Source organism: Oryx dammah, unplaced genomic scaffold (assembly GCF_014754425.2).
Source record: "Oryx dammah isolate SB20612 unplaced genomic scaffold, SCBI_Odam_1.1 HiC_scaffold_3, whole genome shotgun sequence".
Classification (NCBI taxonomy): Eukaryota; Metazoa; Chordata; class Mammalia; order Artiodactyla; family Bovidae; genus Oryx; species Oryx dammah.
Window position 1 is genome coordinate 6,658,744 of NW_024070187.1, and position 17,382 is coordinate 6,676,125.

Genomic DNA, 17,382 nt, shown 5'->3' on the forward strand with positions numbered 1-17,382 from the left:
TATTCTTAGATGAAGGTCCTTTTGTGAGCAGAGAGCAACTATTATATATCCTCGACAGACTTAACATCTGATGAGGAGGCCAAAATAAATATGAATGAAAAGTATAGAGGGAGATATTCAGAAGACTTGCCAGGACTCTACCATAGCTCTGTTTGTATCTATGCATGCATTTTTTGGTACATAAATGTTGAAATAACCACTGGTGGTCCTTAAGTCTCACCTCAGGCTTGAGTCAGCCCCTTTTATATCCTCCTGTTTTGAGACTGTGAAGCTGGAATCTTCATATTGTAAAATAATGGGATATATTGAATCCCACAGTATTAACTATTCCCTGGTGGCACAGTGGTAAAGAATCTGCCTACCTGTGCAGGAGATGTGGGCTTGATCCCTGGGTTGGGAAGGAAATGGAGAAGGAAATGGCAACCCACTCCAGTATTCTTGCCTGGAAAATTCCACAGATAGAGGAGCCTGGCAGACTGCAGTCCACGGGGTCACAAAGAGTGGGACACGACTGAGCATGCAGTTAAGCACACATACTTTAATTTGTCAAAGTGTACGTTGATTCCCCATTGTACTCTGACCTGTGAGATCATAGTGACATATTCCACTAATCTAGCACTAATGATACCAGGTAGAAATACAGCATTTTACCCTGTCCCTCATAGGTCGTATTTTAAATTGTTTCTATTTGGTCTCCTCCCTTGCTACTTTCTTCCTATAAAGGATTTATGACCCTGCTAGGATTATGTGATGAGTAATTACATGTGGTTGGGAGAGAGAGAGCCTGTTTGCTAGAAATGGAACCTCTTAGCCCCAGATAGCAGGTATTTGGATCATGGAGTGATCTATTCAGGCATATTCCATCAGTACTCCATGTGATGAAGTATTATAAATACTATGCATGTGTTCTAAGCCACTTCAGTCATGTCTGACTTTTTGCAACCCTTTGGACTATAGCCTGCCAGGCTTCTCTGTCCATGGAGCTCTCCAAGCAAGAATACTGGAGTGGGTTGCCATGCCCTCCTCCAGGGGATCTTCCCAACCCAGGATCACCGGGGTGATCAGCCCCCAACCCCCCCACCCCATCTCTTTTCTCTCCTGTATTGGCAGGTGGGTTCTTTACTACTAGTGCCACCTGGGAAGCATACCAACTACTACAATCTCAGTTCTCTGAAGACCTGTGTGGTTAAATATACACATACAGTTAGGACAACGAATCCTTTCAATTTCCTTAAAATCTTTAATTTTCTGAGATTATATTGATAGATATATTTTTTAAAAATTTAAAAAGTTGAGGGTGATAATTATTAATAAAATATGAGATCATTATTATGAATTCTTTGGTCCTAATTTTGGTAATATATTAACTATTCATTTGTCCAAAGAACATTATATCTGAGCCAAATTGTTCTATTGCAATAGAATCAGATTACCATTTATTCATCCAAAGAGATCATTACTTTCCCAGTTATCAAAAAGGACTGCAAAGAGATCATGGAATGGTGCAGTTTAAAAACAGTTTAGTTTTTTCACTTCTTTGGTGCTGTGATAAGCTGTTAGACTATTAGAGTATTCAGCTGTTTGAAGGCAACTCATTGACCTTAACTTTAATTGTGAATGAAACTTTTCTCAAAATTAGTAGTAGTTCAGTAGGCACTTCCTAATTTTGGGTGTGTGGTAGATGGAATGCTCAAAAACAATATTCTAGGTCAGTAAAGGTGATTTAGTACAAATGTAGTTAGTTAATGCCTATGTTAGTTGGGTGAAATTTGTGGGATGGTAAATATGTAGATTTCTTATTTTAATACTGCATTCTTTTTTAAAAATTTAAATAGATTAATTATCGCATTTTCCACATCCTGTCTCAAACTTATTTGCCCTGATTGCCCTAAGATTACTCTCCACCAATACTGCATTAATTCTAAAGTTCAGAGTATTAAATCTTGACAGAGATATCTTTCACACTTCATTGTCTCTGAATTTTACAGTGTAAAGATTTTCTTTCTTTTAGGAAAAATATTATTTTCTTAAAAATAAGGTATTAAATCAATTTTATAGGAAAATTGAAATAAAGAAAACCCTGTTGTAATCAGAGTTTGCGATATATAATGAAAGGTACTATATACTCTGTTTAGTTTTCCCAAGCATTTTAAGATTTTAGAAATAAATCATGTACGTTATTATTGCTATAACAAAAATAACTTAGTGAGGTGGTATTAATAGATGGTTTCTGTCATTCAGTTTCCCTTCAAGCATCAAAAATCCAATGATTTAATAAAATGAATGGCTAAAATTAGGTTCAGAAATATTGTATATATTATTTTTACAAAGTATGCAACTTAGGCTTTAAAAATACTTTATCATTTTTATTTTTATGGAAAGTGAAAAATTGCCCATAAAACAACTAGGATGGAATGTGGAGATCTAATTCCATGTGTGTATGATTTCTTAATTTTGCACCAAAGATCTAAAAAGTGTAAAAATTGAAAACTTGAAGAATTTCATCTCTTTAAATTTTTTCTTTAAGAATCACTTTTCCCCTTGCTCCTCTTGCAAAGAATCCCTAAATTTAAGATACAATAATAAGAAATGTAAAGTTTTAAATATATTGTGTTTTGTAACATGCCTATTACAAAAATTTTTTAGCTAATGTAAACAACGCATAGAGAAGGTTGTTATTTTGACTTTGCTGTGTTGATTCCACTATGATGCCTGTTCTATGAAGTGGGTATGATCAGAGATTAGAGAGCCAGCAACTCTGGGGCAACAAAGAAGAATTCGAGGAATGAGTAGGATGTGTCTATCTGGCCAGTGTGTTTTCTTTTAGTTAAAAAATGTCATCTAGTGATTACATACATGGGGTTGAACACATATTGAATGATACTTGGTTTGTTAGCTGCTACATCACCTCCTTGCTGCTGCTGCTGCTAAGTCACTTCAGTCGTGTCCAACTCTGTGTGACCCCATAGATGGCAGCCCACCAGGCTCCCCCGTCCCTGGGATTCTCCAGGCAAGAACACTGGAGTGGTTTGCCATTTCTATCTCCAGTGCATGAAAGTGAAAGGTGAAAGAAGCCGTTCAGTCGTGTCTGACTCTTAGCAACCTCATGGACTGCAGCCCACCAGGCTCCTCCGTCCATAGGATTTTCCAGGCAAGAGTACTGGAGTGGGGTACCATTGCCTTCTCTAACATCACCTCCTTAGGTTCTGATAATTTCACCATGTTGGATGGTATTCTTTGAATCCTTATCAATCTTAGAGGTGCAAGCTGGAGACCCTTCAAGTAACTAGATAATGTAAAGAAAATGTATTAGTTTGCTTGGACTACTGTAACAAATCACATACTGGGTGGCTTAAACAACAGGTATTTATTGTCTCACAGTTCTGGAATCTGGAAGTCCAAAATCAAGGTGTGCACAACGGTTGGGTACTTCTGAGGACTGGGAGGGGAAGATCTGTTCCAGGCCTCTCTCCTCAGGTTATAGGTGGCTGTTTTCTTCCTCTGTCTCTTCACAACATCTTCCTTCTGTGTATCTCTGTGTACAAATTGGAGTAGAGCCCATTCTAATGACTTCACAATTCAACCCCAGGCAGTATGCAAGCCATAATGAGGGCTTTTAATTAAACAAAACCATATTTATTGGTGTCGATAGAGATGTGTGAAAAACTCTACAAGTCATTTCCTTTGCATAATTCAGATAAGCCCCCAGTTTGCTAGAGATCAGTTTCTCAACTTTTACATCTTTAATGATTTTTATGACTTAAGCCCTTTCTTGGGAATCAATAGTAAATAGGAAGCCTGAGATGGAAATTGTCCTTATTAGTTGCTTGCGGTTTTTTTTTTTCTTTTCTTCCATCTTTCAAGTTACTCATGCATCCTAAAGTATATCTAAAAATTCTTAAAAATACTAGCTTTGGAATATAATTTCTAGGTATGTTCGTGGATAGGTGAGTAGATGTAGAACAAAAGCAATTCCAAGTTAATGTCTTTTACTAACTAGAAGTTAGAGGTAATAAAATCATACACAATTTTACAGTGCTATATATTCATTTATTCAGTAAACAGATGTTATGTGTACTCTATAATGCCAGCACTGTTTCAAGTGCTGGGAATATAAAGTTGAGCAAGATAAGCACTCTGACCTCAAGGCTTCAAAAGATATTGCAAAAGTGGATACAGTTTTGTTTTTTTTTTCCTAAATCGGTATGTCTTCTCTCTCACTGTCCATCTAATATTTAGCTCATTTTAAAAGCAAATACTATTTTATAAAGTCTCTGATGCTTTAACATCAGTTTGCTGGTTTTGGCTCTTATAAAAGTAATAATGAGTATTACTTTTAACTTGCAACTTAGGTTTTCCAATCAGACTGATGGATGGAGAAAATAAGAAGGAAGGACGAGTGGAGGTTTTTATCAATGGCCAGTGGGGAACAGTTTGTGATGATGGGTGGACTGACAAGGATGCAACTGTGATCTGTCGACAGCTTGGCTACAAGTAAGAAAACCTAATTATATGGGATGGTTCCTTGACCATCCCATCAAGAATGTATGATTTTTTACTCTTGTTTTTGTATAAAATTAGTATTTATGATTCTGTTGAAAATACTGGCAGCATGCTGACTTGATTCAGAATGGTAAAGAAATATGAAGTAGAGTCTGTTTAAATTTTTCTATACTCTTACAAGACATATATGTTATGTTACTTAAGAAATGTAGCTTTTATCTAATAACAAATAGTCCAATAACTCTTGATTATTCATAACACTGGAGAAGGAAATGGCAACCTACTCCAGCATTCTTACCTGGGAAATCTCATGGACAGAGGAGCCTGGCCCGCTACAGTCCATGGAATCGCAAAAGGGTCGGACAGAACTTAGCAACTAAACAAAAACAACATTCATAACAATGCTTCTGTCAGCCAAACGTATTAACCTTTTCTCTGTGATTTATGTTGCAACACAGTAGCCTTATAAGGGATTCTGCTGTTACTGAAATTACAGTTGGTTCTTGTTATTTGCAGTTGCTTCTTGTTATTTGTAAAGTCACTGTGAACTTTAGGTTAGGAAATACTGAGCCATTGCTTCTAGAGCTGAGGTCAAACCAAGTGATGTTCTGCCTTCTTGTTTTAACTCTCATGCTTGCAAGCAGTTGCCCTTTTTGTAGTCTACTACTGTTTTCCCCTCCCCGCCATTTCTGCACCTTTTTGTTGATGATTTCTCTGTTTAAAATGCCCCTAAGCATTTTGCCGCAGTGCTGTCTAGTAGCCCTGAACGAAGAAGGCTGTGATGTGCCTTATGAAGGAAACGGTGTTTCATTCAGGCATGAGTTACAGCATGAAAAACGTGGCAGTAAATGAGATGGGAAACAGACACTTATTTCCAATTTGAGGTGAACTAAAAAAAGGTAGTTTATCCCCTGTGAGACCTCAACTGGAAAACTCAAAATTGTTTGAGACTTTATGCATGTCCACAAATGATGGTGAAGAGTCTGATTGATTTTGGAGTTGCAAATATATATGGAATATGTTACAATTTAGAGGGCTATGAAATTTAAGCTAATAAACATAATTTGCCTGGCTTATTTTGGATTGCTAATAGTGGTGTGAATTTTAAAATATATCCTTAATTACACATCTATGTATATCTTAAATATTGATAAACTTAACTGGTTATTTCCATGCAGAGTATACTTTTATTTTAAAAACTATTTCTATTTTGATAAAAATTCAATTTTTTCCCTAAAGCTTTAACCCAAAGTTTATTTTCAACTACTTAGATCCTACTTCAATTTACTGCTCAGTTTTGGTCCTAGTTGCCATTCCAATTGCTCTGTAGTCAGTGGGTTCATTATTTGTAATATAGATTTTTCAGTATTCAAAATTGGTGGTATGTGACATTTTTGACTTTCAAAATATAGGGTAATAGAATAAGGGAGGAAGAATCTACATTAGATGAATTTAGTCAACAGTTTAAGTTTCCTTTGCTCACTACATTTCTAACATTTGTTTTTCCATTAAAAAAATATGTGTATACACATATTGTTCTTAGATTACATTCTCAATGAATTTATCTAAAATCAGCCATTAAAGTGTATTACTGCTTGAGGCTAATTTTTTGGCTTACTTTTATTTTTTTGGTAGAGGTTATCCAGGAAACCTAGTGTTACCTTTGGAATTGTGAAGGGAAATGTGAAAGAAAAGGTCAAATATGATCCTTGAATTGTGTGTCTAAGTCACATTTAAGGAGCAAAAAATTGTACAAATATCCATCAATGCGTTTTCACTTTGCTTTCCTTCTACATCTTTCCTTGCTTTTTGTGTATCATTTAGTCCATTTTGCATTCAACTCAAATGGTGAATATAGGTGAGAACAATCTAGATTAAGTGAACAAAGTTTGTAGAAATCTTCATAATATTTCTGTAGCAATTATCAAGAAAAGCATTAAAAGAAGATCCTACTTTATGATGGGATTTATTTTTAGAAGTATTTATTTATGTGTTTTTGGCTGTGCTGGGTCTTTGTGGTGCAGACTTTCCCTAGCTGCGGCGAGTGGGTTGCTCTCCGGGAGTGGTATGCGGGCTTCTCGTGGTGGTGGCCTCTCCTGTCGCAGAGCACCGGCTCTAGAGTGTGTTGACTTCCGTAGAGGCAGTATGTGGCCTCAGTCGCTGTGGCTCCTGGGTTCCAGAGCGCAGTCTCCATAATTGTGGCTCAGGGGCTTATTTGCTCCTTGGCATGTAGAATCTTCCCGGATCAGGGATCGAACCCATGTCTCCTTGCATTGTCAGGCAGACTCTTTACCACTAAACCACCAGGGAAGCCCCTTAGTTTATAGTTGTTTCTAAAATAAAGCTTAATACATAAATCAGTAATTTAATGTTACTGTGACAAAGTGGATGGTCATCTTCTAGTGTATAAGCTACAATTTGCCATCAAATAGTATTTAGAAGAGAATCATTTAGCTTTTGATTAGTCTCCATATATTTGAACATACACTTGTTTTTATAATTTCCCACTGAGAGGAGATAGAATTTCATATAAGAACTTATAAGTAAGTATGTGATTAGAATAGAGGATTTTTTCCCGATGTCTATTTTGAATTATTAAAAATCTTTAATAAAGTATTTAGTTGTAGCCATCAATCCAGAAAACTTTGAAGATGTCAGAAGACTTGAGGTTTCTTAATAAGAATACCAGAGAACTGTCCCCCACCACCTATATTGCACTTGAGGTTAGTACTTGGAAACACTGGGAATCAAAATAGTGTTAGCTTTTTCATAGTGCAGGAAACAGAAATGAAGTAACAAAAATCAGGAACCTGAGTGGTAACTAATATAGCTGCACTTAGAATGAGCAGAAGGTAAAAGACACCCTTTAATGGTGTGTTACATAATGTCTGACAGTCTAGCATTCGAGCACATCGTTTTTAGAGGGTTGAGAGAGAATGTGTTGCTATCAGCTCACCTCGTTAGGACTGAATAACCATGATGGAGATTCCATTCTTTTCTAACTCTGTGTGATTCCATTAGTGCATGCTTCAATATGACATTGCTCTTGCACTCTGTGTTTATTAGAGTTATATCCCTTAAAAGAATTTTCAAAGGGTGTATCCTTATTGCTTTGCCTGTGTGCTCCATTGTTTCAGTCATGCCCAACTCTTTGCAACCCTATGGACTGTAGCCCACCATGTTCCTCTGTCCATGACAGCAATACCATGCCTCTCTCCAGACAGGAATGTTGGAGTGGGTTGGCATGCCCTCCTCCAGGGGATCTTCTCCACCCAGGGATTGAACCCGCATCTCTTAGGTTTCCTAGCACTGGCAGGCAGCTTCTTTACCACTAACATTACCCGGGAAGCCCATCCCTATTGCCTTAATAGAGACCTAAAACTAACTATATCTAATTTTTAATCTTCTGTTTAAATAGCTGCAAAGAGTTTAATTTCTGGCATATTTGTATATGACATTTAAAAGTTGAAGTTACATTATTCTTTTAATTATATCCAGTAAAACATAAATATAGTGTTTTGATACTGTCATTCATTTAAAAAATACATGAATATGTTCTTCTTTGACCTTCACAAATTTTACATAGTTCCTTTTTCTCCTTGAAATTTTAGTTTAAATTTTCTTTCCCCGCAGAATCCTAATGTTACTATATTTTAAAAACTGTGTGTGTGTACACATGCAGAGAGTGAGATAGAGAAATTAAATTCTTCTAACATTGCTCTCAGGGATTTTATGATTTCTGGTACACAACTAATTAGAAACAACAAATTTGATAAATGATTTTTCAACGTAAGAAAGAAAAGTTGACAAAAGCTCCCATTTCCTAGACCGATGGGTTGGGGTTTGGGTCCTTGGATAACAGGAGGCTTCATTGCTATTGTTTGTTTTGAACTGTTCTTTTGGCCGCTTCAGAGGCTTTTAAATCTTGAAGCAGTGAACTGTGGTTGGATTGGCTGAGTGAAAGGCATGCCTTTTTTTGTGTGTAGTGGGAAAAGGGAAATTTTGAAGAGAAGTTGATCTTGACTTAGCAAGACCAGTTTTAGGAGAGAATACACATGGATTTTGATGATCTACATATCAGTTCCCATATCTCTTGGAAAATCATCATCTACTTCCAGGAGGACTTGATAACTCAGTTGAAGTGAAGTGAAGTGAAGTGAAGTGAAAGTCGCTCAGTCGTGTCCGACTCTTTGTGACCCCATGGACTGTCCATAGAATTCTCCAGGCCAGAGTACTGGAGTGGGTAGCCTTTCCCTTCTCCAGAGGATCTTCCTAACCCAGGGACCAAACCCAGGTCTCAGTTTAAAGACTTGTGTATTAGAGCCTATTGTCTTGCGGAAATTATCAGCTATGAATTACTTCATGCTTGTAACCCAGAAGTCCCTATAGGTGACACAGTCTTTAATTATTTTTTTTTAAGTCAAAGAAAAATGTATTAGATTTCACTGTATCTTTGAGAGTGTCTTTAATTATGTACTTCTATTAGTTAAAATGTTCTCTAATTCTACTTGCTGATATGTCTAAAATGGTACATTCTCTTTAGTTTGTTCATTGACTGGTAAATTGCTAAGAAATCATCCTTTTGGTTTATTCAATGAGTCTAATTTTATTTTCAACATGTTTACTTCCACCTGTCATCTACATTTGTGCCATCTATCATGCTTTATTTTTGGTTCTTTTATGACCTTCCGGCTTTTGATTCACAAGCAATCTAATATTTCTTTGCTATCTCTAGTTGTCTGAAATTTCAGCATTCTTGTTTTACTAGAAATTCTCTTTAAATTTTTAGCAAAGAGATTCAGATATTTTCTCACCAATTTCACAAATTATCTGTAATTTTCCCTTCTTGAAAAATATCAAGACATTTAGCTTACTGTTATTTGCTTTCTACCTTTGCTCATCCTCACACCCAATGATGGCAATCATCTTGGATTTTAGTTTCAGGATGTTATTAATTTTCAGTTTTCTTCAAATTATGGCTATTTGAATTTCAAATTGCTCTTCATTACACAGGCACTTATCAGCAATTATTTCCATTTTTTAAAAAAGATTAATGAGATAACAATTTCTGGCAATTCTGTTTAAGAAAGAGAATATAAGTAAACATTAGAGAAAAGAAACATAAGCACAGATACAGAGGGTTAAAAATTGTAGAATACTATAAACTTACTTTTAGCCAATGAATTTGCACATCTGGATGAAATGAACAATTATCTAGGAAACTGTACGTTTCAGCAAAAAAATATAATTATCAAGAGGATTCCCTGGCAGTCCAGTGGTTTGGCCTTGGTGTTTTCACTGCGGGGGCCCGGGTTCAAACCCTGGTTGGGGAACTGAGATACTGCAAGCCATGCAGCATAGCCAAAAAAAAAAGAAGAAAAAAATGAAACCTAAAAAACCAAAACAAACAATTTTTACAGTTGATACAAAAGATAGAAAACCTGAATAAATTAAAACAAATTACTAATGACAGGAGAACTGACTCCTGACTTCTGGTGAAGAGTTTTGACGGGTCTTTAAGACACAGATGGCTCCTGAGTTATTAATATAAAAGTACAGCAAAAAAAAAAAGAAAATCTTTCCATTCACTTTATGAAGTTAATATAACTTGATTTTAAGTCTAGACAAGGATTCATACCCAAAAGAAAACTCATTGATCTATATTAAAAATTTTAAATAAAATATTAATGAATTTATCAGCAGTATATTAAAAGAACAATATCACTCAAATTTTCTGTAAGAATATGAGAGTAGTTCAGCTGAAGCATTCAATTTAATGTATTTTGGTGTGTTGTCTATAAATGAAAACATATATGATTATCATAATAATGTTGAAAAGTTACATGATAAAAATCAGTATTCCTGTCTCATATCTCCTAGGATGCTGAGAATAGAATAAAACTACCTTAACTCTATTATCACAAACAAGCATGAAATAGGAACAAATAAGTGTGCCTGTTTTTACTGCAGTGACTCAGTATTACCTGGAGTTTCCACTAATCATAAGAACAAAGGTATTGGAATTTTTAAAAAGCCAGCATTGTTATATGAATAATGCAATGTCCACCTAGAAAACCCAGGAGGATCATCTGAAAAGACCGTAGAGCTAGTGTTTAATGATGTAACAATATGAAATATAAATATTTTTTAAAAAGCAATAATGTTCCTATATGCTAAGTAGAAAATTTTTTTAAATGTCATTTATAAAAGATACAAAACCCCCAAAAATTCAAGGAATAAACTTCACAAAAATTGAGGTCTGTGTGAAAAAAAGCTATTAGTAAATCTTCACAGAAGCTGTAAGACTTTGTGATACTCCACAACTCTGAATGGGAAGACAAAATAGAAATTAATCTGTACATTAAATGCTCTCGTCATCGAAGTCTTTGTTTTTCTTGGTGTGTATGATGGTTAGGGAGAAGGGCTTCACTTCCAGATCCATCTGAAATCAAGTCTATATGAAATTGGGACAGGAATAGGCAAAGAGGTCAGTGATGGTTAACAGCCTTGGTTGTGCCTGGAACTCACTTTGGGACATAAAAAATATTACCCAGGCCTGGCTCTACTCCCTCTTTACTTAACATCTTGGTTCTACTTTAATTGACATCCAGTGGGGTTTAGATTGTGCTGTATTTTAAAGATGCCCAAAGGTAATTTTAATGTGCAGAATTTTTGAACTATAAAGACTGAGAAGTGGCTTGTGTACTTACAAGCATGATAAATAAGTAAATAAAAATGCTCTTTAAGTCAGCAGGAAGAGTTATTAGGACAGTTACTTTAGGGACTGAAATAAAGCTAGATCCCTCACTAATATTAACAGAAATAAATTTCAGACAGATCAGAACTGTGATGTACAAAGTAAATCAGAAAAATACCTTTCCTTTAAATAGTTATATTTTATTATACATATTTCAAATGCATAATTTGCTTTCCAAAGACTTGTCCTATATGAAACAATGTATATATCCAGAATCTTAAGACATGTTTATATCTGTTGAATAAAAAATTTCACTTCTGGGAAGAAATTTAAGCTTTCCACAAAGATGAATATATAAGGATGTATATACTTGTAAAACTTATAAAAATTTTAAAATAAATGTGCAACAGTAAGGAAATAAATTCTTTTTTTTCCCACTACACTGAAATTTGATGCAGAACCACCTTGATAAGAATCATCCACTTAGTTTGAGATCCACTAGTCTGTACAATGAGTTTTTGTTTAACAATTAAAAATCATAGTTAATATTTTCCCTTAAATGTGTGCCAAATGCTAGCAGTGTGTGGTTGTGGTTTTTTAATATTTTTATTTTGCAAACTTGATACAATGAGCATTTTTACTTATACAACTATTGAAAGTTTTATATGTAGAAAGAATTAAAGAGTAACTTTAAAGTTGCCTGTTTGATCTTCCATGACTATAAGTATTTCTAATGGGTTAAATCTTATTTTTATTTGTAATTTATGTCAGAGTAGCCATCACTAATACAGAAGAAATTTTAGGGTACATTTTTGAAATGAGTGTACTGCCAGCTACAAGCCTGTGAGGCCAGGTCTCATAGCTGAAAGGGGATTATTCAAGCAAATTCCTCAGATAATCTGTATCAATAAACTACTTTGCCTGAGTTCCTTGCATAACTATAAGGAAAGTATAATAACCTTATCCTAACTAAGTAGAAAGTATTTTAATATTAGCAATATGGTCTATATTGTCATTTTAAATAAGACAGTTTCTTTTGATTTAAAACTCTCCTGCTTTTCTATCGGTTGCTGTTTTTTTATTTTATAAATGAAATTTGAGTTATTTGTATATCGTATGCTATTTCTCTCTGTTAGAGAATGCATTCATCAACACACACACACACATATATATAGTATACATACTCATCAACTTTAAAATTTACCTTTTCACTTTCCTTTGGTGGTTTTTAGTGAAGTGGCATTTTTTAATTTTTGTTGAGCTTCTCAGTCTTTTAATTTAACGTATACCATGTATGCTTTTTTTTTTTTAAACAAATCTTTCCCTAACTTGAAGTTACAAGGATAATTTTCCTATAATTCAAACATTAAACCTTGGCCATTCATAATCATGTCATTAACAGGAACTGACTTTTGAATATGGTGTTAGTTTGAAATACTTCACTGAAAATTTTGTATTTGGATATTTAATAAGAAGTAATATATTATTTAAAAAAGAGAGAAACCAAAGAAAAGTGATATACCTAAAGTAATTCTGCCTTCTTAACTATGGTTCCTGGTTTTCTCTTTCTCAGTTGAAAATTGTGCGTTTTTACTTCTAAAGTGGGCTTTAAATATTCTTAGCTCCCTAAGTAATTATTTAATTCTCATAATTTTCTTGGAAACAAATTTTAAGAGAGTATTATGCTCTGGAAGAGAGTAGATATTTTTGAGAAGATTTTTTTTTTCCTGCTGGGGTTTAAGACTATCATAAATTTTTGACATGCGACTTTCTTATTAGAAATTAAGATGTAATCAAGAAGGCGTGGAATATGATAACAAAGAATGTATAGTTATTACCTCTCAAGCTTTTTTTTGATAGTCATAAAATAATTTTTAGCACATATAGATGCTAATATTAATATATGAAAGTTAAGAAATATACTTGGATGAAAGTATATGTTGTGATTTATTCAAATGTATGATTGACTGACTCTCCACATCCTCAAGAATGCTCTGTTTCCAGGGGCCCAGCCAGAGCAAGGAGCATGGCGTATTTTGGGGAAGGGGAGGGACCCATCCATATGGATAACGTGAAGTGCACAGGAAATGAACGGTCCCTGGCCGACTGTGTCAGACAAGACATCGGAGACCACAACTGCCGCCACAGTGAAGACGCGGGAGTTATTTGTGATTATCTTGGGAAAAAAGCATCAGGAAACGGTAGTAAAGGTATGTCACCTTCTGGGACGTTTCTGTGAAGGTCAAAGAATACTCATCCCCTTGTTATTATTTTGAGCAGCACTTGGGTAATGAACTCCCTTCCATAAGAATATATTCAGTCCCTTGTTCCTTCTGCTAGTATTTAGAGGCGGTGGTTCTTCACCAGCTTTCCTGTGTGGGACTCCCAGAGAGAGCAGAGTTCAGGGGTGGAGTGGGTTTAGAGGATTTTGTAATCTCTGAGATTGTCCCCCTTTGACATTCTTGGCTATTTATAACCGTTCCTTCTTTCAGTGTGATAAAACTGTCAAACTTGCTGGTATCCTTGAAGGTTTAGAAATGATATTTGCTTCATAAAAGCAGGAAAGAAATGAAAATTTAAAGGTGAATCAGAGAAGGGCACTTCTTCCACTCTTATTAATATCTTACCAGGGATAGTTTTTGAAATTAATTGCAGAAAGAAAATTATCTTTTGTAGATTCTGCTTTCTGAAATTTAAGAATGTAAGGAGAAGGCAGTGGCACCCCACTCCAGTACTCTTGCCTGGAAAATCCCATGGACAGAGGAGCCTGGCGGGCTGTAGTCCATGGGGTCGCTGAGAGTTGGACATGACTCAGTGACTTCACTTTCACTTTTCACTTTCATGCATTGGAGAAGGAAATGGCAACCCACTCCAATGTTCTTGCTTGGAGAATCCCAGGGACGGCAGAGCCTGCCGTCTATGGGGTTGCACAGAGTCAGACACGACTGAAGCAACTTAGCAGCAGCAAGGAAAATAAGAAGTAATCTTTCAGTATAATACAGTGATGGATAGTTCATACTTAGATAAATAGAAGAGTTCATAGAAACTGAGCTTAATTTTTATGAAACAAATACTGCTTTAAGTGAAGAAGGGGAAAAAACTAGCTCTTTTGGAGGAAACTATGGTTGTGTTTTATGAAAAGAACAGTCATTTATTTATGTAGATTAAAAATTCATGGTTTTGATACTTAAGATTTTCTTAAAATCAGGTGTATCTATACTTGAGTATCCTCTTTTTCTAGCATCTTTTAATAACCATTAAAGACAATCCAATAAATTGGATATTGTTAATATGATTCTTCATTATCTGAGAGTCTTTTGAGTGTGAAGAATATTTGCAACCCTTTATGTTTTGTTTTTTATATATATATATATATGTATTACATGAAGTAAACATGATTTGGTAAGCCAATTTTTCCTAACTGTAGACTGTAACTTAAATTCCCTTCAGTAATTTAAATACAGTTACAAAGGAAACATAGCTAATTCTTTGGATTATGGAAAATTTCTTAAGCAGTAGAAAAACATAAAAATTCAGTAATTGTGAAATATTTTAGTATATTTTTATGTAAAATAAACCTATCTTACAATACGAAATACCATATTTATTTCATCATTATTAATACATTTGCTTTAATGCCTTCCAAAGGTGTAGCAGTGCTTGTTTTGATACCTTTCCATGGTCCCAGTGCTACCATATCTGAAATAAAAAGATTTTATCTTAGACCAACTGGATTGCTGAATCTGACTTATTAACTTGTTGATTTTGTGTTGAGGTTCAAGACCTATTAACTTCTATAAGGTGATTAAAACTCAAGCCATCAATTTTTGGTCATTTAATGGGATCCATTCATAAATGGATTTCATTTTACTTTATAACTTTTTTGTAATAGTGAATTTTATGGCTGTCAATAAATTTTACTTTTGTGCAATCTGGTACTTTGCCCCAGAATGATGTAAACTTTTGGTTTTGCTCGCTTAATATCACATCATTCTTCGTGTTGGCATTATATGCATTGACCTGACTTGGAACATTATTGGAAACTTGTGTTTTTCTGGTATCTTCTGCCTCACAGTGTCATGTAGAGGACTCATATCATAAGAGATGAGGATTAAGGTTTGACGGCATGTCTCTGAGCTCATTTGACAAATTGGTGACCTTGGTACACATTGCTGAACCTCTTTCTCCATGAAGAAATATCTAGTGCTGATATCCTGTTTGGCTCCCTTTTACCTTGTTATTATGGGAGAATATTAATGCTGACTAGACTTTCATGGTCTTGGCACAATTCCTACCCTTTCTTCCTACTCTGATAGAAAAACAGTATATACTGTATTTTACACTTAATAATCCCTGGGTTGGGAAGACCCCTTGGAAGAAGAAACGGCAACCTACTCCAGTATTCTTGCCTGGGAAATCCCATGGACAGAGGAACTTGGCAGGCTCCGGTCCACAGGGTCACAAGGAGTTGGACATGAGTGAAGCAACTTAGCACACACACACACTTTCTAAAATTATTTTTAAAACTAGTCACACCTTATTTACTCTTCTTTTATATACCACCTTTTCATATAGTTTCAATTTAACTCTTCTTTTTTTTAATACTCTTGACAGAAATCTGTTATTTTGAGATGTTTGATTGCATAGCCTTAAATCCAATTTGCCACTTAAACTGGCTTAGTAAATCCTTTGCATATATTAATATGCTATTTGAATAAATGTAAATTTGTGTCAGAATTTCTTCCTGGGAATGTGCTTTGCTTCTCTGAGTTACATGTGTATATGTGGCTTGGAAGAGTGTTGTCTGTGAAAATTAAATAATTCAGATCATCATTATTGTTTGCAGTCCTCTTGTTTAGTATTTCTGAACTCCTGAACAGTCTCCATAGTCAGCAGAGGAGCAGGTGTGGGTACCGTAAGGACACTAGATAGGGCCAGACCATTCCCCAGTCCAGGAAATCTCAGAGCTGACTGTGGGAAACCTCATAAAGTTCCATGTCTACTTGTGAATTATTGTTGCCTTCGTTAATTGAGAAAACAATGTTCAATTTGTATTTTAAGAAAGTGAAGTGAAGTAAAGTAGCTCAGTCGTGTCTGACTATTTGCTACCCCGTGGAGTATAGTCCACTAGGCTCCTCTGTCCATGGGATTTCCCAGGCAAGAATACTGGAGTGGGTTGCCATTTCCTTCTCCAGGGGATCTTCCCAACCCAGGGATCGAACCCAGGTCTCCCACATTGCAGGCAGATGCTTTAACCTCTGAGCCACCAGGGAAGCCCATTGTAAGAAAAATAGCCTATAATTTGAAGAGAAAAGGCACTTTAAAATAGAAGAAGCAGCTGCAGGGAAATGTTTCACTTGTTTCTCTACCCCAGTATCAGCAATGTGGTAGTTTAATTAAAAACCTCATTCTGCTTCAGAGTCCCTCTCATCTGTTTGTGGTTTGAGATTATTGCCCCGTCGGCAGAAGCGGATCATTGGTGGGAAGAATTCTTTAAGGTAAAAGTTTCTTCAGAAGTGATTTTCCATATTACAGAATTATTTATACAGAGAGGGGATTACAAATTGGGACATTTTCTACTATTATATAGTGGATTTGTCTTATTTTATTTTCTAAACTAAATACAGATTACACCGATAATTTCACTGCCCTTTGACCAATATTTATTTATATAGACCATGTTCCTCAAATCACTAACCCCTGATATATGAGACAGATGAGTTGTAGAAACAAACTGATTTACCAGGAAATCTGAAAAATTGTATAACTACACATTTATTTAATTTAGAATATATTTGTTTTGGACTTGACTCATTCTTAAGATAATTTTGTTGCTTATTGAATTTACAGATGGAAAACCAGTGCTTTGCTTAGTAGATATTTCTTCAGGGGAATTCCCTGGACCTGGCGGGCTACAGTCCATGGGGTCACGAAGAGTCGGACATGACTGAAGCAATTTAGCATGTGTGCCAGTGGTTAGGACTCTGCGCTTTCCCTGCCATGGCTCGAGTTCAATCCCTCACTGGGCAACTGAGATCCCGCAAGCCTTGTGGCGTGACCAACAGAAAAAAAAAAGAAAAACCCAACTTCTTTAGGGTGTTTAGGTGAGGGAGAAAATACGCTTCAAATCATGAAATATAAAGAAGACACAAATTGTTTCCAAGGATGTCAGAGTTAGGGGC

At 35.4% G+C, this 17,382-nt stretch overlaps 1 protein-coding gene across 3 annotated transcripts in view; it reads left to right on the forward strand.

Annotated features, from left to right (window-relative positions):
• The window catches only part of PRSS12 (serine protease 12), an 83,216-nt gene that overhangs the window by 45,259 nt on the left and 20,575 nt on the right, over positions 1–17,382 (forward strand). For all 3 annotated transcript variants that reach the window (XM_040237401.1, XM_040237399.1, XM_040237400.1), the window contains 3 exons: positions 4,353–4,494; positions 13,205–13,410; positions 16,620–16,698. In XM_040237401.1, coding sequence (XP_040093335.1) covers positions 4,353–4,494; positions 13,205–13,410; positions 16,620–16,698 — 427 coding nt within the window. The remainder of the gene's footprint in view (positions 1–4,352; positions 4,495–13,204; positions 13,411–16,619; positions 16,699–17,382) is intronic.